The 22,311-nt window shown below is 43.4% G+C and overlaps 1 protein-coding gene across 6 annotated transcripts in view; it reads left to right on the top strand.

Moving 5' to 3' along the window:
* LOC120949413 (AF4/FMR2 family member lilli) overlaps positions 1–22,311 on the top strand; it is a 138,204-nt gene that overhangs the window by 108,694 nt on the left and 7,199 nt on the right. For 4 of the 6 annotated variants that reach the window (XM_049606828.1, XM_049606831.1, XM_049606830.1 and 1 more), the window contains 3 exons: positions 13,273–13,824; positions 17,054–17,300; positions 18,165–18,194. In XM_049606828.1, coding sequence (XP_049462785.1) covers positions 13,273–13,824; positions 17,054–17,300; positions 18,165–18,194 — 829 coding nt within the window. The remainder of the gene's footprint in view (positions 1–13,272; positions 13,825–17,053; positions 17,301–18,164; positions 18,195–22,311) is intronic. The other 2 variants (XM_049606832.1, XM_049606829.1) reach the window with 2 other exon arrangements.

Here is a 22,311-nt window from a genome sequence, read left to right as displayed (position 1 = left end):
ACCACGAGGACGACAAATCCATCGATCTTTATTCCTTCGGGTGCTCGTTCCTACTCCTACTCCTGCCAGGTTCTAATGGTTCGAAAGGTGGAAAAAGGATGCAATAAATTTCGTAACAGCTATCCTTTCGCATGTACACGTGTTGGGGCGAGATTCACTCACTTCACTGTATTGTAGTAGCCTAGCCAGGAGCTTACGTTCCTATAGTTGGTCTTAGAAAGGAAAAGTAGCTAAAGCTGAAATTGGTATGTTTACTTGCTCTGTACAGAATTGCCCCTCAAAAAGAAAAACGGATCGGAAAAGGGTGTTGATGCTCCGACCCAGCCAAACAAATTTACGAGGAAATCTTTATTTCCTTCAAGTGCATCCGACTCTCAGCAAACTCACTCACTTGCTGCCAGAATCGTTTCGCGGAAATTGCCACTTTGCCCACGAATGTAGGAAAGCCCAACCTTCAATAACAATGATGAGTCGCTGAATGAAAATCCTTTGAATTGGGTTATCGAGAAAAAAAAACCGCCCGGAAAGGTGTAATTTGTAATGCAACCATGGTGTAATGCCGTAACCATTCGATTGAGTAATCCATCCACGAGAGAGGGTGTTACAGTTTTGCGGCAAAATAATCGATCTCGAATGGTTTCACCCCAAGCTGCAGCCTCCACACGGAACAACCACTCGGTGTGTGTGCCGCGCCGGTGCACTACACAAAACGAGGCCAAGTTCAAACGAAATGTGCAAATATGCAGGAAATAAGCAGCGCTCGTGCAAGCGATTTGTGCAACGAACAAATAAAGAACTGGTGGAACTGATGCAGGTTTGCAGAAGATTGCGACAGAGGAGGGACGATGTGGACGTACTGTAATGCTTCTATTCAAACAAAGGAAGGGGTTTTTTTTGTTATGGAGCCGGGAAGAAATTGTGTTAAAATGTATGGAAAAGGTCGCCTGCCCGATAGTTCCGTACCGACCGCACAGATACACACACACACACACACACAAACACCATCCCCCGTTTGGCAATGGGATCCTTTTTGCGGCAAAAGCACGCTCCCTTCCCCGACGACCAGCGAAGGCGCATTCCATGGCAACGGGCCAAAAATCAGTGCAAGGCCATTCGGAACGATAGGGCAATAGATTTCGCTTGAATGGTGGGGTTTTTTTTTTTTTTTGTTGCCATTCTACAAAATTTTACCACAGAGCGCGAGATGTAGTTCGCGTGCTTCAGCTAGAGCAAGGTGCATGCATGCGGGGGATTTATTTTGTGGCCGAATTTTTATGAAGCGCGCCGAATTTGTTCCTGGAGAGAGAGCGTGCGCTTAAGAAGACACGCACAACCTTCGACCAACGTGTGACGCCTTCACAAAAAAGTACGTGTGTGTTTGTGATGCGCCAACACTGTGCTTGGACGCCATCCAACCGTTCGGTTTCCTATTTTTCCTGACCTGATTATGGATGTGATGCCGGCGCGAATATTCCAGCACCGCCACCAGTTAGTCATCGCTCGGCTGGGTGAGGTGGCATCGTGAGGAAAATATCTGGCCAAAACTTTGCAAACACTCTTGCAGACCTGTCTCTTTCCCTTTTCGGCACACAAGCTCACAGTACGAGTGGGCAAGAGAGCTAGGTGACAAAGACGATCACAGTAAGACGATGCTAGATAGCCTTGAGGGGTGGAAAAATTTATAACGATGATTTAATCCCCCTCCTATGCCCCAATCTCATTCCCACCGTCCGGCTAACACCCACCTACGAGGGAGGTGAAACATTCAAAGTGTAACAGTGCTACGCATTCCCGGCCGGACGGATCCAGAGATAAATCGACATAAAAATAAAGCATCCCCCGGCTGGGCTGAGACACTGGTGGTGAATCATTTTAATCCCATCCTTTTTTTTATTGTTCATTCATCCGCCCATTTCGAAGGAGGGCGGTGCGCTACATCGGTACAAACTGGAAGGATAGGATATTTAACGTGTTATATTTATTATTGCCGGGTTGGATTTGGCCGGAGGGGCTCTCCCAAGGTCGACGTCGGAATGTGATTAGGAGTTGAAAATTATGATCCGATTCCGGTAGACCGACCGAGATTAAGGCACAACACAACAGCAATCTTGGGACCCATGATTCTGATAGGGCGGGTCGCACTATACTGCAATTTTATTGTTCATTCTGGTTGAAATGGACCCTTGCTTTGATTTGGGGGGGGGTATCTGTCGTCCCGTTTTTTCCACTTGAACAACAGTTTTGCGAGACGTAAATCTGGTAAACCGAGAACTGGTCATTGACTTGGGGTTCAGATAAATGTTTTTTTTTTCATATACTTTATTTTAAGTACATCAATCTTTGGACTACGCTTAAAAGTGTATTAGCGATTTAGTGCATTTAATTTAGTGAATTTCGGCACCATTTTATGTTACTTCCAATTGCTTGTATCTTTCCCAAGTCAATTTATGACGCTGATTCGCTTTTGATCCGGTCCATCGGTAATCATTTTCCGATCGCCATTTTTCAACTGTTTGAACCATTTTTGTCTCAACAAATCGCATTCCGGTGTCCATAAATATAACGCTACAGAAGCGATGGGTAGCAACGCCCATCCGATGCTGGCAACCGGATGTGTTCAACCCCGGAGGACTGTTAGTCTTTCGCGCTGTGGGCTGCGGTCGGATGTTCGGATTCACTCAAAATCCCATGCTACACAGGCAAACACATTGGGGGAGAAAGGGAAAGAGATAAAGAGAACCTTTTTGTTCGCGCATTTTGTGACGTTTAGTTATTTATTTGTGGAAAACACACAAAAACCAACACACACACACACACACACACACACACAAATATACGTATATTTCCACAAAAAGGGAAATGGTAAAAAAAGAACGAAGAACGCGATGCCGTATAATTTCGTTGTTTCGTTTTATTTATTGGCGAAAGCTCCTGCAGTAAAGTTTTGTTTAGCGAGGGGAAAACTTGAGCCTAACTTTCGATTGTTGGCTGCGAAAGAAGCATCGCAGATGAGAGTTGCTGCAATGCTGCCTAGAACAAGAGGCAGAGAGAAGTGGACCGTTTTCGGGGGCAAATAAACTTTGGTGGCCCATAAGTTTTACGCTGTGAAACCCCCAAAAATGCTGCGCACCCAGTCGAATGTAAAATGGCGGAGGCATGCCAACCGAAGGTGGTGCATTCATCCGACTTTCATCAATCATGGAGTGTACAAAGACGCACACACACACACACACAAATGAAGACTGAAAGAAATGATTAAATTACTTCATTTTCTTACACAAATGCTCACTTTCACGATTCGCTTGCCGCTGGTACGATTCCCATTCGCACACACGTTCGCATTTGTGATTCATTTGCCCCCCAGCCCTAGCGGGAAGGATTCGGCATGATTTTTATTCGAAGTTATCAGACCGTACATGTACACTCAGCACGGTTTTGGTTGTTATTCGACGGTTTAGTTTGTCTTTCCTTTATTTCATCGACACAAGAAAAATACACACATATTTACGCTCGGCTGGCTTTGGCGTGCACGGCCATTCTGTGTGTATCGCCGAACCGCTTTCTTAATGGAATGGAAGGCTTTTGCGAAAGAGCTCGTAAGCTGAACCCCCCTCCACCGTACCGTGTTCCGTTCTATTCAGCAAATGGTGAAATCACAACACAACCGTAAAAAGAAGACGGTTGCAGAAAGCATAGACATTTCTATCTAGCTGCCTCCCACCGGATGCCGGCTTTCATTCGGCAACATAAAGCCCCAACGGCTGGAGCTTTTTGTACTGCAGGGAAATAGGTTTTATTTGAGGGCCTGCCAAAATCACTACCACAACTGCCGCCTCACAGGACTATTCAATGTAAAAGCGTGAAGGAGCTCTCGAAGATCTCTGCGCTCCGCTCAACCCATAAACACAGAACAGCTTTGCCGCGTCTGAATGGGTAACGATTTCATTCAAAATCCGTCTTCCTGAGCCAATTTACAACCTTCTTATCGCGTACTTTTTACAGTGGCGCTTTGTTTTTGTTTTTGAATAGAAAAGCGCGTTATGGGATGATGTTATTAGTATTGTTTCATCTGCTTGATCGTAGCAATTCCATACCCCGTTTTGTTAAACGCTCCCAACCCCAACCACGGAACGTTTTAAGATATCTTGATTTGAAATCCTGACCGTTTAAATAGTTCAACCAAGCAACAGAGAGCGTGTTGTATGTGCAAACCCTTTCCGGTTAAAGTAGAAAAAAAGGCAAGATTGACTGTTTGTTTGATTGAGCATACGGGGAAAGCGAAGGAAAAAATAAAATCGTCCCTCAATGAGCCTTTCACCTGTATCGATTGACGACTTTTACTGAGCAAGAAGCCATCGGTCCCTTTTTAGCGATCCTTTCCTAAAAGCCTGACGCTTTTCGCTGGCTAACTGGTACGGTCGTAACACCGACTGTATCAAGCAGCACGAATCGCTCGACGACGATGATGGTGGTGGTGGGTAGCATACGGTTCACTTCCGGCGTTCAGTTTCAGAACCTCGGCTCGGCAGTTAATTTATCGGCATTGGGGGAGGGGGGGAGCATTAAAAGAAATCGCCCCAAACCACGCCAGCGAGTTCCCGTTCCTTCGCGTTGTAAAGAACGGATTTTTGGGTTAGGGAACAGACGGTTTTCATTTTCGTGAGTTTGTTTCTGTCGTTGTTTTATGTATGTGTGTGTGTTTTTCTTTTCTTTTTACAAGGACCCAGTGGCGGGTCTGCCAATCATTGTTTTTTGTGCGCTTTCCCGATGGCATGTCGGGCGAAATTTCCTTCAGCAAATTTATGAGTTAATTTGGAATTCATTCACGTTGACGGAGTCAGTCAATGGAATTACGGATTGAAAATTAGTCTCCAATAAATCAATGTTTCTGAGGTTGGGGAGGGTTTTATGTGCGCTTGCGAAGAAGCATTTTACAGTTTTGTTTGAAGAAAGCTTGCCCTTGATGATCACAACTTTTCTCCACTTACGGTTTATTGGGGCAATAATTGAGGATAACAACGAACTTGGGGCTAACGATATATGTATTCTTGGTAAAAGCTTATCACACGAAATATAGCAAATACTTTCAGGCACAATTTGTCGTTCTAGAATTTCTGGACGTTAGAGAGCCTTTTCAATGTTCAGACGTTATGAGACGAGAAATTGGTGTTATTATTTTACGAATCAACTAAATTCGAGTAGAAGAACAATTATAATTTTCTGTGATCTATATCTCTGATCCATAACTAATACCTACGTTTATGTATATTCTCCCAAGACATATACTGTCTAAATCAACTCCTAATCCATTATCTGTGGCAAATAATTGTACGAACCGCAATCCCTTTAACTGGCATGAAACTTAACGATCTCGGCACCATCCCAATAATGCACATACATGCTTCTCAATCCTCTTCTCTTGAAAGTAATCCAAAACGGTACGATGTAAAAAACGACCGCTTGCAAAATTCACATTTCACAGAATGTGCGGGCGGGCGATGTGAGGTGGGGGAGAGTAGCATCCGAACGCAATATTTAAACATTCTTGTCTGCGATCGCTTACCGGCCCCTGCTGCTATTTGCACATTCTGCCAGCCAATGCACTATACCATTCCACGGCGATAAACAAACGGGCAACGCCCCTATCGCGCGCCAGTTGAATAAACTGTGCACCGTCGCGGCGTACTATTTGCTTTACGCGAGAAGCAAAATAACAAAATGATTTCTACTCTATTTGATTGCTGTTTATGTTGCACTCGAGCGCATTAAAGCTGTTCTTCAGCGCAACCCGCACCAGCGTAAACACTGCTTTAACGCAACTATTATTGCGCTTACGTCAAAGTAGAAACCCTCATTTGACAGATTAGCTGCTCCGTTTTAACAGTTTTTACATCAACAGGCGCTTTTAAAGATAACTCGTACCCGGTTATTTTAACAAAACGGTTCGATACAGTGTAGCGTTGTATTCGAAGAATTATTTCATTGAAATATTTCGTAGAAATTCCATCCACTCGGAAAGCAACCTTCCACGATCCACCGGGCGTCTCCATCGTTGCCGTTGCGTTGCGATGTTTGCTGATCTAAAAATTCCTTCCAGGTAGCAGTTGCGCCTTGTGGCAATCTGTGCCATTTCTTGTGCCACACCCTCCTCCTCCTCCTCCTCCTGGATGGCACGGGAAGTGGTAATTGTTTCATTTTCATCTGACGGGCTACTTTACGGTGTAAATGTTGCATCCAGCTGTCAGCTACCATTAACCTTACCCGGGCCCCCTATTTTCCTAGCGGACCGAGTGTTTCAGTCTCGTCGGGTAGCTTCTAACCGTGGACCATATTTAGCCAGCACCACTTTCAGCGTGTGATGAGCTGTCATTCGGGTGGGACGGTTCACAGCATACCTTTAAAGTTGCACGGTTTAAGCGTATACGAAGCTAAATGTGAAAGCATAGCTGCGTGTGTTTAGCATTCAATTTTGGCAGTTTTCCAAATACACTGATCGGTGATCAAAGTTCGCAATGCAGCAGGTGTGTTAGACTCAATTGGCAATCAACGTGTGTGGTAATGAATTTGGGATTATTCTTGGAAATTGTGCGAAGAGAATTTGCTAAAATGTCTCACAACTGTGAATGCAAGATTAAAGCGTGACAAACTCACCAGACCAGGCATATAAAAACAGTACAAATGGTCGTCTACAGCAACGAATCTAATCGGTTACATAAACTCGTTTGTAAGTGAATGAATAATTCACGCACTCACCGGTCCACCGCCGCCTGTTGATGCTTGATTGATTGACCTCAATGTTGTGGTGTGGCTACGGTTTCGTGTTGGTGGCAACATTCCGATGCTATTCGATTTATTTTAACCCGCAATGTGCCACTTGTTCGAATCTTTATTTTTATGCTTCGAGAGCCGACTGTTCCGATGAGTTTCGCTTAATTGATTCAATTGTGCGGGAACCGTTTCGTTCGTTAACCTCATGCTACGAGTACGAAAGTATTGCACAACACATTCAATTCGTTGAACCGTTTTGCAGGCACGCCAATTTTTATTTCTTCAAGAAAACATTTAATTTTGCTTTTTGAAATGAAATATTTTTATTAATTTGCTCTTCGATTTGTTTCTTTTGTTCCATGGTTGCTGCTAGCTTGAATAGGGTTTCTATCTAATTGTACAAACAGTTACATACTTACGCACAAAAGCAATTTCCCATTTTATTTACAAACATAAATCCAATAATGTAATGTGAACTTTGCCAATAGGCTAAATAAACTAGTGTTTTCTCTAAATGCAATGCGCTCAACAAACATTACCGTGCTGCAAACATTCGGGATCGTCTAATAAATATTGACATTAATTATTAGCAAACATATCGGTAGTGACAGGTAATTTTCACATTCACGGTTGCAGAGCATAAAACATTCAATTTTCTGCACTCAACCACCGCCACTGACAACACAGCGAGCATTTTGGTGCGCCTGTTCCAGCTGTTACATTTGTGTTTGCCTTTCGAAACCAAACTAAATATTGCAATGCAATTTAAAGTTGCACAGTTTTTGGGGGCAGAGTTTGTGCTGAGCACCAGCTGTAGTGTTTCATAATTTATTACACTTCAGCATTTAGTTCAAGGTAAAGTACCAAACTAAACCGAGCATTTTATGATGCGCTTGTGTGTGTTTGAAGTAGAGAAAGGTTTTGTATACGCTAATTTAAATTGCAACATTGCGACCACTCGTAAAACCTCTTGAACACTTGAAAAACATAAAAAAGATATGCTTCAAGGGTAATAAATTGTACAATAAAATAACCTAGCATATTAATTTTTCGAGTGTACGGTGCTCATCATCTATACTATCACTGTTGCACATTACACATTTATTTTATATCTATATGCTCGGTATGAACTTCAACCAATTGGGGAAATGTAAAACGCATTATCATATTATGTTACACCTTTTTTTGTTGCTGTGCTCGTGTAAATACAAATATCTCTACGTAAACACTGCATTATACTCAAATTCATCGGCCGTGCTGCTGTGTCCAGCGTGTGCGTCTCCACCACCACCACCGTCCGTTGAACATTTTTCATAAATATTCATCAGCTGGATTGGCTGGTCCCGTGGACGCTGTTGGCACGTGGCGTCAGGAATCAATTTTGCGACAACATTTAAGCACCCCCAATTCACTGCCTCTCCCTCCAACGCCATGCACACACTTCACACTTCACCTTTGAACTGTGTGCGGGTTCCCGCTGCCGAATAAATGTATTTGTTCACATCGATTTCCCATCGTTTCGCCGTTTGCCAGGGCGGGGTAGGCTAATGAATAAACATTTCACTTATTTATGGGATGAAACGTTAATCGATCCGTCTGGAGCGCTTGGTTACATCACAACACGGCCCGCAGGAGCTGCAACGGGAGGGAAACCGAAAGCGATAAAACAAGGGGTATAATAAATACGTCCGCACACGTTCGATAAGCGGGGTAACGTTTCATAAATAGTGACAGCAAAAATACGTTTGAAAGAGCACCGTGTTTGCCGTTTGTGCCGTAACTCTTCTTGTCGGGGCATTTTTCACTTTCGGCATCTGTTGATGTTGGTTGTGTGACTAGGTTGTGTGAGTGCTTCCCACTGTGCCTAACCTCAGACAAACGGCACATCATTGCATTTGCCAAAAAGTAAAACTCGGAGACAATTGACAACCTGACACTTCAAGCTCAAGGAAAGTGAAGATCCCGGTGCGGTGGAAAAGCAAAGTCAAGGCGAAAACGCAATATGTGCATACTTATACGTGTATTAGCATTTGGCGGCAAACCAACAAAATATACGAACCCCAGTCATTTCGCAACGATCTCTCCCCACAGCACACGAGCCGCCGAGCCTTGGGTTTACTGCTGAACCCCCGAGCCCCTGACATTGACAATGACACTGAAATGGTCATCCGTGTCGAGATATCCCCGTTGCCATACGATTATAGGACACTATTGCGTGTGTAACAACGGCTTATACGCAAACCATATCTCCTGCCATTCGTGGCTGCCGTACATAATCGATAGCACAGCACCGTCAGCATGTTTCGGCAGTTTAGCAGTATTTACACGAAGGGTGGATAAAGCCAGGCAAATGGGGGGCAAATAAAATAACTTTTGACACTACAAAAAAACGCAAAACCCCGTGTGCCAGCAGTAAGTGACATTGTTTTAATGGCCTTTACATCGTCTTGCAAATACACGCGCACCGGTTTATCAAACCCTGGTATCCTTTGTGCGGTTTTCGATTGAACGTATATCATCTGTTTCGGGGTGTCCCTTCGGCTAGACACCGTCGCAATGAAATATGTTATGTATGCTTGTTCCTATAAGAGCACATTCTCTTTCACTCTTTCTCTATGTGGGTGTGTGTGCTGTCCTGTGCTGTGCTGTGTTATGTTTACTATTTTGTCCTTTTGATCTGCCGATGGCATGCATCGAAACTTGTGGTGAACATAAAATATGCATATATGTGTCCCCTGGTACTATGGACCGGCGTCTCATACGTGCGTGATGTATTGTTATGAGTGCTAAAATGTATGCAAATTAGGAAGTCAGATACGGAAACGCCACTGCTATAAATAAAGCAAATACAAATGTTATGTTTAGCGACGGCTCTCGAGCGTGCTTTGAAAGCTTCACCATGTGCCTCCGTTTACAAAAATATATTATTCTATATGGTAGAAACTGCTCTACTATTTTCTTCTGACTATTTATTTCGATCGCACATTTTTGAAAACAAAATAATTCGATGACCATGAAGCTGTATATTACACGCTTTCAGGTTCAAGGTTCAGTGTAAATAAACAAATGTTTATTCAGCCTCACGGCCAGATGTAACCTTTTCTTCGCCACTGAAGGGGTGTTTTCCTTCGTTAAAAGTGTGAGGCAGAAAGTTTATCTTGCATTTCCTTTGCTCAAACATTCGCAAACATCCTGCTGACCTGCTGGTCTTTTAATTTAAATTTTCCTTAATTAGTGAAAATGTCAATTGGAATTTGTGGAGGAATACAAGTTTCCGGAGACGCTGCGCGAATATTTAAAAATAAAATTTAATAAAATAAAACAAAACACGCTGCCATCATCCCGATTCATCGATGTAAACACAGGGGCTCACATTTTTGGCCGCATTCTTGAGTCCAAAGGCAAGGCTCGCCAGCAATCGCATGCTGACGAAAACCGAGCCAGACACTAATTACCCGACCGGTTTCGAGTGCGGTATAATTAGACTATTAAAAACAACACACGAGACACAGAGGAGGGTGAAAACGATGGTAAATCTCTTCGGCGGTGCTTTCTTTATGAAAATAAGAATCGTAAGCAGTGACAGATCATGACACCGTGTGTGAGCTCATAAGTAGTGGACCAAAACATCGTTCACACGTGCCGCCAATGTTTTGACCCGTTTTGGCCATTGCCCCAGGCACACAGTCAAGCAGTCCAACCCCCCCAATGCATGCAGTGTATTGAGCTGCAATTTCTGAACCTAAACTACAACAAAACTTTACGAACCCACACCACCAACTAATAAAATAAGCCAACATTTCACACACCATCGTTGTCATGCGTCAGCGCACGACACCGTAAATGGGGAAAAGTTAGAAAAGTGCCTCTGTTTAGTACACAGAGTGGGTAATTATAATTGTGGGAGAAAAAAAAACGGAACCAAGAATGTCTCAAGAACATGTCAACGTGGTTGTGTTGTTTATTAATGTTTGTCGCAACTTCCATGCGTACACGTGCGCATACACCGCTCTGGGGGTGAAAAACTTTCACATTTAGCATCATCACGTTACGTGTGAAGGACCTGTACGTGAGTGTGTGTTGCGATGTTTCGTTCGCAAATGTGTATTTCGCAAGCGACAATTTTATGAGCATAACAGTCTACCTCTACCTACAATCAAATGTAGTAGCTCGTGTGAATCACTTGTGAAACGAAACGCTTCGCCATTCTCGTTAGTATTTACTACGACGATAGCCGATAAAAAGGTCAGTTTAAGATCGATTCATGCGATTGACTCAACAAGAGATTAGAGGAAGATAGGTTTGATTGCAAGGGGGAGATTTTTTATTGTTTTCCATAAAAATCTCGATCGATTATGCTTTACGTTTAAGGTGCCATAACCGTTTGCGGGCTTTGTTTACTGCTCGAGTGTCCACAACGACTCACGGTTTTGTGCTCAATCATGTGCCAACCGTTTTACCAACCTCTGTCCTTATGATGTCTATAACCGAAGACATATTGCTACTACGACCAAGAAGATCTTTTTGTGATTATAAGACTGAAAGGCCACGGTAACTTTCATATACTAAGATACATTAAGTGTCAGATCCTCAGACTTTGGGTTTTGAAATAGATTTGATTTATTCTTATTATTTGTATGTTTTTTAAAACTTGTTATGATGCATTGTTAGAAGGATGATTTAGATATTTTTCTGAAATAGCATCTACGTTGAATAATAGCATTAGTGGATAGAAAACTTAGGCAACTAATAATATAAACATAAAATGCTTCCTAAGAATGATTGCTACCCTTAGAATAGAAATAGAAAGTAATAGCTTGTACTATTTTCACCACCAAATGCGAATCACTAAATACAGCTGCATCGTGAGTTCAAAGCATCAAAGTGCATCAGTCTGTAAATAACACCCGTCCATCTGTTCCATCACCAACGCTTACAAGCGCAGTTCGAATGGATGAACGTTAACCTCATTTTTCCACATTTCGATTGCTTGCTCATTATTCACTGTTCACTGAATGCATTTTCCATTGTGTCCACCCATATTGTTCATTCAACCCAATTCACGCGAAACTTTCCCTGCCGCCACCCATCATCATGCGCACACCCATTCCGGTGCTTCCTGTGCCGACACACGAGTTGAGTATGGTTTTTCTTTTCCTCTCTTTTTTGCCGAACTAACGTGGTTGCACCACCCCCCTCATCTCGGGATAAACGAACGAACAATGTTGACACACGTTATTGCGCGCACGCCTCACACACAAACGTGGAAACCGTGGAAAACCAATCCACCAATCAATCGGTTGCTGCAAAACGCCATTACCTGCTTTACCGCACAATTGTGATACGATGACACCTTCCTCCACCCACCTGTAACGCTTTGTCACGCTGCTCTGTGTCCACTGTGCTTTTTCGACCACACAAACTCTCACTACACACACTCTAACACCCATGACTCTGGCGTTGTCGTCGCGTGTCATCTTGTTGCTGCTGCTGCTGCAAAACTATTCCTTCCTGACTGTCTGACACAAACACACACATACGATCGCAGAAACGCGCAAGGATAAGTTTGACAGCCGTCATCATCACGATAGCGGTGGTGGTGGCAGCATCAGCACTTCGTCCTCCAGTGCTAGCGCTGGTCATTCGTCCGGTAGTTCCGGCTCGGGACATTCAGCAACACCTGATGGTGGCAACAGTAGTGGCATCGGACAAAGTAACGGTGGTGGTGGTGGTGGAAACAGTGCTGGCTATGCAATGGTGTCGCAACAACATCAGCCGCTTACCAAGCCGGAGCGTCCGAACAGCTTGGGCCCGTCCAAGCTGACGCGCCGGATCGTCTGCTATCATGGCGATGGTTGTAAGTATGATCGGGCAACTTTTGTTTTGGGCCGCTTCTTCTTTAGTCCGCTTCTTAAGGGAATGGGTAGACACAAACAGACGCGCGTTGGAAAATCTTGAACATAAGTGTATACAAATGTGTGATGTAATTGTATTTTTATTTGGAAAAATAATCATGTAATTAAGCAATTTTCTAAACCATCATAATTCATGGTAAATGGAGTATAAATGATTTTTGTTGAACATTTTTACATTTATTTTTGATGATTTAATGACACTTGTTTTACGCTCCATTTGTACAATTTGTTAAGTATATACTGTTTTAATATAATAATATTACTTTTTTTCTTCCCTGCAATAAAGTCCAAAAAGCGTGTTGGTCATGTGCAAATGTTCCATTTTGTGTGTAGTGTGGTGATTAAAGTTTTGATTATGTTGCCAGTTAATGTCTATGTCTTGTTTTTACTCTTGCTCATAAACAGAATTCCCCAACTGTCACAAAGAGCGGCAAAGCAATACATATCGAGTCGTGCAAAACTTTACGAATTCTTAATACTCTCGACTAGCTCCGTTGCGCTATCTCAAACGTGTACAATTAATACCTCTTTTTCTCTCTCTCTCTCTCTCTCTCTCTCTCTCTCGTTTCTATATTTTTTGCTCAAGCAGTTCAAGATAATCAAAGGAAAACACCACCGCCGGCCAATGACGGCCAACAGCAGCAGCATCAGCTGCAGCACCATCAGATGCAGCAGCAAACGCAATCTCTCCAGGCGCAGCACCACCACCAGGCGCTGCAGCAGCAGCTCCAGCAGCACCACCAGGCGCAGCAGCAGGCCCAGCAGCTGGCCCAGCAGCACGGGCAGCATGGCGGTGGCCACGGGCATACCCACGGGGGGCACCATGGGCTGCCTAATCATATCGTGCTGTCGGAGCTGCCGGAACCGCCGATTCCGGTGTCGGAGATTGGTCCCATCCCACCGCCGCCCATGTTCTCCACGCCCAGCCCAACGCTGGCCGGGACGCGCTCGCACGGTTCCAGCGCGGGTGGCGTAAGCATGGGAGGCAGTAGCGGTGGCGGCGGCGGCGGTAGCAGTAGCAGTGGTGGCGGTGGTGGCATCGCGGGCGGAGGCCAACCACCGAATGTGCATTCCACTAGTAGCAATAGTAGTATTATGAGTAACCTTATACCGTTAGATATGAACGATTACGACTACGACGGTAAGTAATAGCGATGCAAGCCGATATAGAGAACTAGCAGTGTCACCATAATAGCTGGGTTATTAGAACGTCTTGCCACTTTTCAAAAAAGTAAAATGTTAGATTTCAGGGAAATTCGGGACGCTTACTGGGAACCACGTTAGAACGTTAGAAACAACGCTTCTAAAATGCCGATAAATGGCACTCTTGACAAACGCGCACACTCGCTCACCTACTGTGCCTTAGTGCTGTAAACTAAAAAGCTTTTTTAGGTGTGCAAAAATGATAACATTTAAAGCACGAAATAGCACCGCCATCTTTCACTCTTGTACACCTTCCTCTCCAATCTGTGTACGTGTGTGTGTGTGCTCTGCTTCAATATCATCCTGCAAATGAAATTAACAAAAATGAACACACACAAACTGCACGACACTCTAACGCTTTTATCGACACTAACGCGCACTGCAGCATGCACCCTTGCAGTGATTGCTTTAGCCGCAGGCAACACTGTCTCTAAATGCAGCTCTTGTATTGATGCCATTGTTAATGCTTGAAAGCGGGCTTGAATGCATTTACGAAGAATGGCTTAAACATGTATTTACTGTGGCGGTACAAGTGTGATTGTGTTAAAGTTTTCGTCGTCCAAGGGCGTTAGAAAATACAGCCAAATTCAACGTGATTTAGATGATTGACGAGTATAGCAGACACTTACCTCCAGATAAAGCCGACTTGATAGTTTCGACGTTTTTTAGACTGTTCTTACGCGGTAGTTAAATGCTGCTGTATAATGTATGTATTTGTAAGCCAAATTTTGAAAACCTGAGCAGCTTATAAACAAAACGAACGCGATCGTGGCGTGCGCGTTTCCGGTTACGTTCATTTTTCTTTTTGTCCTTTCACCAATATAGGCTGGACTCGTGTTTTGGTTTCGTCACTTTGCCCCACTGCTTATGAGCGATCTGTTTTGTGTGCTTTTTTGTAAGTTATGCAACAGGATGTTTGTGGGGGTGTAAGCGTGTCGACCGTAGAAAAGTGGTTACTGTGGAATGCGTTAACCCTTAAATGCTGCACATAAACAAACTGCTGTTGTGCACACAGCACATTGGAGTTAAATGAATAAATAGGTTACTTGTGTTATTGTCCATACTGACGTAAGTAATCTTACGATCTGAAGCATTTGATTGAAACAATTTTACGATTCCCCGTATTTGATTCCTTGCAATTAAAGGTTATGCTCCAAGCGAGTGGAGAAGAAAAATAACTAATAGGTAAAAATTAAACCCACCCCGGGTTTGAAAATAAACCATCGACGTCAGTGTGTTGAAAGAGGTTGCCGCAACCCGTTCCGCGGCCTCCCCCAAGCTAAGCTTACGACGCTCGGTTTGAGTGTGATGAGAAACTTGTCCGGTTAGTGTGTGTGCGTGTTCTCCTGTTGCTTATCTTTGCGACTGACGCACTAACAACCCGTACATCGAAACATACCGCCGCCCACCCGCGTCTCGCGTGCGAAGAAGTTGCAAATTTCAATCCAACACCCTTGCTTACGCCCGCCACAATTTTCGCCGCTCATTGGCTTATGACGGGCTGTTCTCTGGCTTACGGTAGCGCGAAACGGACGAAACCGGTGTAACCGTCACGAAGCAAAATGCCCCACAGCGGCTCGCTTATAATTATACTTCATCGTTACACCGCTACCGGGCTACGAGGGTTGAGTTTAAGCTGACGGATGGTAACGTGTAACCGCAGCAGGAGCAGTAACGCAGCAACAGCTGACAATCCAGACCCTTTCCTTTCCCAGAGCGCTCCGAAAACAGGTGGCAACGAAATCGCGCACCACCGTACCATCCCATATAGACTGCCGCTTTGTATGCTGTGTCCGTGTGTGTGTGAATCTGCTGCTAATCAGGTTCACCAGACACACTAATAAATGTATTTTGCCCAATGGATGCACTGGGAAAGGGAATGTAAGTTTTTTTTTTTCATTACACAGATGCCAGATCCTTCCATTTTGTTACCTCACTTGCTTTACTTCTTCACTCCCGCCGAACTCGCCGATGAGCAGCTTCCACTTCCGGCCGTTGCGGAAGAGTTGTTTTGGCAATTTTTGCGCGTGGTGAGCAGCAGCAGCATCGTGTTTTGCAACGATTTGCTCCTTTTTTGCGCGGCCGGCACAGTGCACGAGGGTTTATTATTTTTAATTTTCCTCCGGGAAATGCGCTCCAAGTAAAACAACCGGAGTGGGAGTGGCTCAATGAATGAACCGGTTCCCGCGAGGGAGATGAAGCAGTGTTAGCTATAGCAGAGGGTTTGGCGGATGGAATGAGCTACTTGGTGTGTCTGTTTTCTATGTAGAAAAAGACCATTTTCTGAATGAAATGAGCAGAACATGGGATTGGGGAAAAACACGAAACCGTGAAACATTCAAACGGCATTTCAACGGCAATGGTTGCGTTTATCGCTACGTCAATCTTGCCTCGGCTCAAAGCAGAAAAAGGAATGAAACGGTTTCTTTGCCAGATTTTGAAATGCTGTCGTCATTAACTTTCTATATGTTGGCATGTGTTGGTGCTGATGATGTGAATATTTTCGACCTCCATATCCCATTACGACATCGTACATTTAATCCCTATTAAACCCGCTACTCGTGAACAGCCAAATAGAAATCAAAGAGCATGGGACAAAAAACGGGCCACGGTTGATGAGTGGCAGATGGTTTTCTAATGTTGTCATAATCTCGTTTGCCCGTGAAAAACGATCCCTTTAACAATGAGAGATGTATGCCAATTAAATACATTATTGGGACGGTAGGGAAATGCATTGGGTTTGGAATTCCAATCGGCTTTATCACATGAATGAATATTTATTTACGATGAAAGCTAGACACAATGTGAAACCTGCAAGGATGGTTTTATGCTTTGATTTATTTACGATGAAAGCTAGACACAATGTGAAACCTGCAAGGATGGTTTTATCAATGTTGTTGATTTGTAGAGTATTATACCTAATAATCCTTCATTATCAACACTCCAAGTAGCGCTATGAATAGCGTTGGGAGTTGTTTTATTTGGGATATTCTTATGATAATGCTTCGTGCATCTATCTGCAGTCAATGAAATATAACGTTCAGTCAAATAAAGGTATAAAGTCCATTCTTTCCCACATTGATCATCCATGGTCGTTCCTCTCCTTTGCCCTATAGAAACTAATGTAATAATATATTCCCTGTTTACCCCTGGCTGGAACATTGCAGATCATGAAAACAATGATCAAGAGGAGATCGATTCAGACGAAGACTACATGTACCCGATGTCCCAGCCGAACCCCAACATTGACACGAACCGTATCGACGAGATCCCGGCCAAGGAACCGAACATTAACGCGGTGCCATTGAAGTCTGCGCTGAAGAAGAAAGGCTCCAACCCGGGAACCCCGACGCAGGACAATCGTGCCCTGGCGGTACGATACGACACCAATCCACCGGCTGCCGCCACAATCAAGTAAGTAATGCTGCCAGCAGCAAAGGCGACCAAACATACCCCTCCGTACAGTATTGTATTAGCGGCGAGAGAAATATTGAGCTGGGTTAGAGAGACAGAACAAAACCCTGTGTTTTTGTTTGGTACTGTTAGTACAATTTTGCCTTAGTTTGGTTTCCCTTTCTTCGCCAGTCACCATGTTGCTTTGTGAACCATGCTCTCCTATGCGCCCCTATGCCGATCCTCGATTTGATGATGATCGATTGGATTGGTTTCGTAGATGTTATGTTTGGTAGCCAGTAGATTCGAGCACGATTTCCCCCAGCGTTTGTGGCACCGTTTAGAATGATCCCCTAATCTCCTAGAAAGTCCACTCGGAGCGTGTTTTCTTCTTTCTGCTATTTCTAGAAATAATGAAGTCCCTTGCAGTAGAGACATAAAGCCATTTCCCTTACCAAATCTCATTCACAGTAAACTCTAGTAACAAGAATTTGATATCTGTGCTATAAATTTCGGGAAAACATGCTCATTTACTCCCTGATCTTTTACAAACACATCATGTTACTGTTTTTATTTATCTATTTTTCGGTTCGATTGTACAAATCATAAGATCAGACTCGATCAGTTGTTCCACTGTAATTATCTGACAAAATCTCTTTTTTTATATTTCTCTACATTTTACTGATATTTACAACTCTCCCTTCAAACTGTCTTCTGCTCTTTGTCGTCGTCCAAAATGCAATTCGAATCTTTATCCTCTGCTTGAACTCAACTTATCTCTCTGTCTGTATCTCTCTTTCTCTATTTCCCTATTTCTTTCGTCACCTGTGTAATGTTTAAACTATTCAACAACCAAAAACCTACATTCGTTTCTGTACATTTTAGGCCAGTTTTACGACCACGGATTAGAATATGGTAATTTCAGATACTATTTATTATTCTACTTCCTCTTGTTTTGCCATTTTGCACACCACTTACACTTTGATTATTAGTTTTCTTCTCTTTGTTTTGGAGATTTTTTTTCCTTTTTTTCTTTTTGTTTGATTAATTAATTCATTAACGGTATGGATTGATTGTTGACTAACCTTTGGTCATTGTGGTTTTAATTTTCTTCCGTATAAATCAACATCAACACACAAACACATTCATGCAGTTGAACGCAACACACACACTATTTGTTCCTTTTGCAAGCATTTCGTTAACAATGTGATGCCGCTGAACGATGCAGCACTGTACACACCACAGTACTATGCCACACTGATCCATCTCCCACGAATCTATTGCATGGAAATCGTCATTTTCCCAACCATACACACACCATACTTTGTAATGTGAAATTTCACGCCACTTTTACCGCCCCGTGCTGTAGATGCGTGTGCTCTCCCTGTTTTGGCTGTAATCATTTGCGCTTTCCGTCACGTGCTGCTATTTTTTACTTGCGTGGCACGTACAGCTTCCGTAGTATTAATTGGATTAGCATTCATGCTTGCCATTGCTCCCTGCCAATTGCAGCTTTTAGTTTGCTCCACACTGCACATGGCGGCACCTCTCCGACGGCCTTGCGTGTCCTTGGTGCACTGTGGTGTCACATTAACCAGCATGAGTCGTTAAATAGCGCTGTGCAGCCACGCATCACAAGACAATAGGACGTGCAGTTTTATGCCGCTGCCATTTATGAACTAATTGAAATGCTATCAGCAGCCTTTCCAAGCCACGGGTCCTCTGGCAATGGTAGACGATTTATGTGCATTGTATGTTTACGCTCACTGGTACACTGTTTGCACTACGGAGACGCTGTAACATTATTTCTTACGCTACTGCACAGCCGCAGAGCGAAAAAAAACGCACCACCGCCGCATTGAGAAAAGTAGTGATTCCCTTCAGAATCTTTTAATCCGTAGCAGCTTACCAAGCGGTCGTTGGCGTCCGTCTGGTTGATTGCCAAAACGGAAATGATGGCAGGACGTTGCCCAGAAAAGTCCGAACAGGCACACATGACTGATACACAGCATCAGTTAAGCTGTACCGTTGTCCTTCGTGGTTCGTGAGATTCTTTCTCTTATTTGCTTTGTGTAACGAATACGGTCTCTTGTTTGATTTCGGTAACATTTACTACTTTACTAGCATGAAGGCCAAGATGTGTCAAGAAATAAACGCTCGGCTCTCTTAACAGAAGCCGACTGGAGCAATGTTATATGTTTCATGAAAACAACGGCTAAAATTGTGTTAAACGAAACACGACACAGACTATGTACAGCTTAAGACATTCAGAAAATTGGTTGCTGGCGGAAAACTTTTCCGAGAACGACAAGCACCCACCGGTTAGACGTATTACAAATCACTCGAATTAATTTTTACAAAACCCTTCATTGTGCCGCTTTTGCGGGTAGAATTTTCCGGACTCATGAGGGTTCCCACGGCGGGATTGTGTGTCTGGGAAAGTTTCACCCCACCGCGTACACATCCGACGTGGGATCGTGGTTTTAGATTTTAATATTTAAAAGGATTCATTCAACTTCTCCATTCTCGCTGTCCATTTTACAAGCCGGTAAAACTTTTCCCAACCCACGCCGATCCCGACCGTTGTCGTTTTGTGGACAAACTGTATTTTCTTATCCTTGTTGCTGTTGCTGCTACTATACCTTACATCTTTTTCAACATCACTCGTTAGTTGTCCCGAACCTGCTGTCCCTAAAGGATGAGCATTCGTGGCGCTTTTATGGGTTATGATTTAGAAAAGGTAGCTGCTCCCGGTTGTGAGAGTTTAGTGCTGCTTTGTTTGGAAATAATAGCACCAACCCAGCGATAGTGTGCTGGCTCTGTGTGTTCTTCACCCATCATGGAACGACAAATTCAAGGTGTAACAAATTTCAAGTGTTTACGTGTGGCACCCTCAAATAAAAGAAATGATCTTCCGGGTCAGATGCTCTTTATGATGGAGTATTATGTGAACCCTTTACCGTTTGGATGTTGTTTATGATTGTGTACAGTCCACTCTGAAGTAGGCAGCTGTAAACTTAGCTATGTTAGTGCGTATCACTTCCGGCTAAGGAAATAAGCATTATTTATTTTTGGAATTATAGAAAATAAAAATGTAAAAGGAATGTAACTCATGTATAGTAACTCACCATCAGTCTTGGGCGACTAATTTAAATATTAGGCGCGGAGAACTTTTCCATATTAACAGCTGAGTTATTATGATAAAATTCTAATGCTAAAACAACGAAGGAAAACCTTAATATCCTTTTATAAGACTTTTAATTAACTACGAACCTTTGGCAGGAAGTCGGTTCCAATCCCGAAAACAAGCTTTCTTTCGATGCTGGAAAGTAAAGACAGCATGACTGAGACAAGAAAACACGCCATTTTTTCTGGTCCTAAAGCTTATCGACCGTTGTGGTAGATGAAAAATAATTGGGCAGTGTGTACGCCACTAGATCTTTCCATGGGATGTTCTTCCGCTATCGCACGTCTTTGTCAGGTACGGTCAGTAAGCTGAATGATTTATGATTTATGCTCGAAGAAGAACAACGTCCCGCACTATAGCGTTCCCGTCTGCGCGCGTTAATGATACGCGTCTGGTGCGGAAAAATTATCATTCGAAAATAGAATCACGTGCGCGGACTTTGTTTGACTTCTGCATTTGGTTATTTGTTATTCTCAACCAATGGTGGTGGTGACCTTGAAAGAGGGGGGGGTGCATTATTTTTTAGTACTTCAATGGAATCAAAAAATGAAGCAAACAGTTGAAATTTTCCACTTGCATCTATATTTGGCACAGGCAGCCGCCCCGATAGTTTCCGCATCACGTAAAAGGGCGTTTTTCTTGTTTATTTCTCCTAGGGATTTCAAACTGCGCGGGGGACACATAAATCTTTTCGAGCAGCAAGGAAACCATGTCCCAAAACACCAAACACCCAAAACACCTACATGGCGCAAAGTGTTGATATCTTTCGGCAAACGTTCTACGACATTAAAACCTGTTAGGAACGTGTACGAAACACACACACACACACCCAAAGTCAAACGGTACCTTTTTGCTATGCTAATCGTTTGTGTTCTGCAGACTTACAAATTAGCGAATTTTCTAAGTACTTTGAAGAGCTCTCCGGGACCAATCAAGGGATATTTCCCGGAAGGTTCCGGTTCTAGCTAGTCTCGCATCATAAAGGGTAGATGTCGTTGGAGTCGTATAGCTTACGTTGGGGCTCAGTGAAGTTGATAAAGTTGTTGAAGTCTTCACAACCCTACCTCACTGCTGATTACTAAGCAAAAACCACTACACAATTGATTGAGAAACTATTTGTGTCATCACTACACACCCAAAACTTAGGACGTACGTTACTCCACCACTGGAAAGCAGCAAACCATTTAATTAAACCCGCACCCCAAACGTGTGCCATCCATCAAAAGTCGCTACGAGATATGTACATTGCACATCTGCCCAGCACACAAACTCGCTAACCCTAGAACGTACATTGGATCGACAAACTAATAAAAACCCAGCAGCTAAAGACACCATCAATAAGATCGCAACGGTGGTCTAGGCGAAGCTAACGTATATCGTACGGTGTTGTAAGGATGCACAGATTGGTTTTACTGTTTCGTCTGTGGTCTTACCCACGGTTCGTTTTCTGAGCTCGGAATTGCTTAGTACTGTCTACTCTTGTATATAGTGCTAGTACGTGCTCCATTATGTTTGGTTTCCAAAAATCTTTTTTCCCCTTTTGTCGTTAGTAGTACCTTTCCTTGGTTATTGTATGTGTGTGTGTGTGTGCTCCTCGCCAGACGACTCGGCTAATAAACAAGTTGATTGCATCTTCGTTAAAGACGAACGGAACGCGATTATGTCACCGTAACAGACACGTGACGTTAAGAACCTGTCAGATATTACATCGTTACCATGGTCTAATGTTTGGTGGCCGTGTCCGGGCTTTAGTTTACATAAGATCGTTTCTTCGAAGGGTCTTCTTTTTCTTACCATTCATGTACCCACCCCAACATCGAGCTTTGGAAATCCTTTTGTGGTCTT

This window comes from Anopheles coluzzii, chromosome 2, assembly GCF_943734685.1.
Source record: "Anopheles coluzzii chromosome 2, AcolN3, whole genome shotgun sequence".
NCBI lineage: Eukaryota > Metazoa > Arthropoda > Insecta > Diptera > Culicidae > Anopheles > Anopheles coluzzii.
Note: the sequence above shows the minus strand (reverse complement) of the source record. Positions and strands in the feature narration are given on the sequence as shown.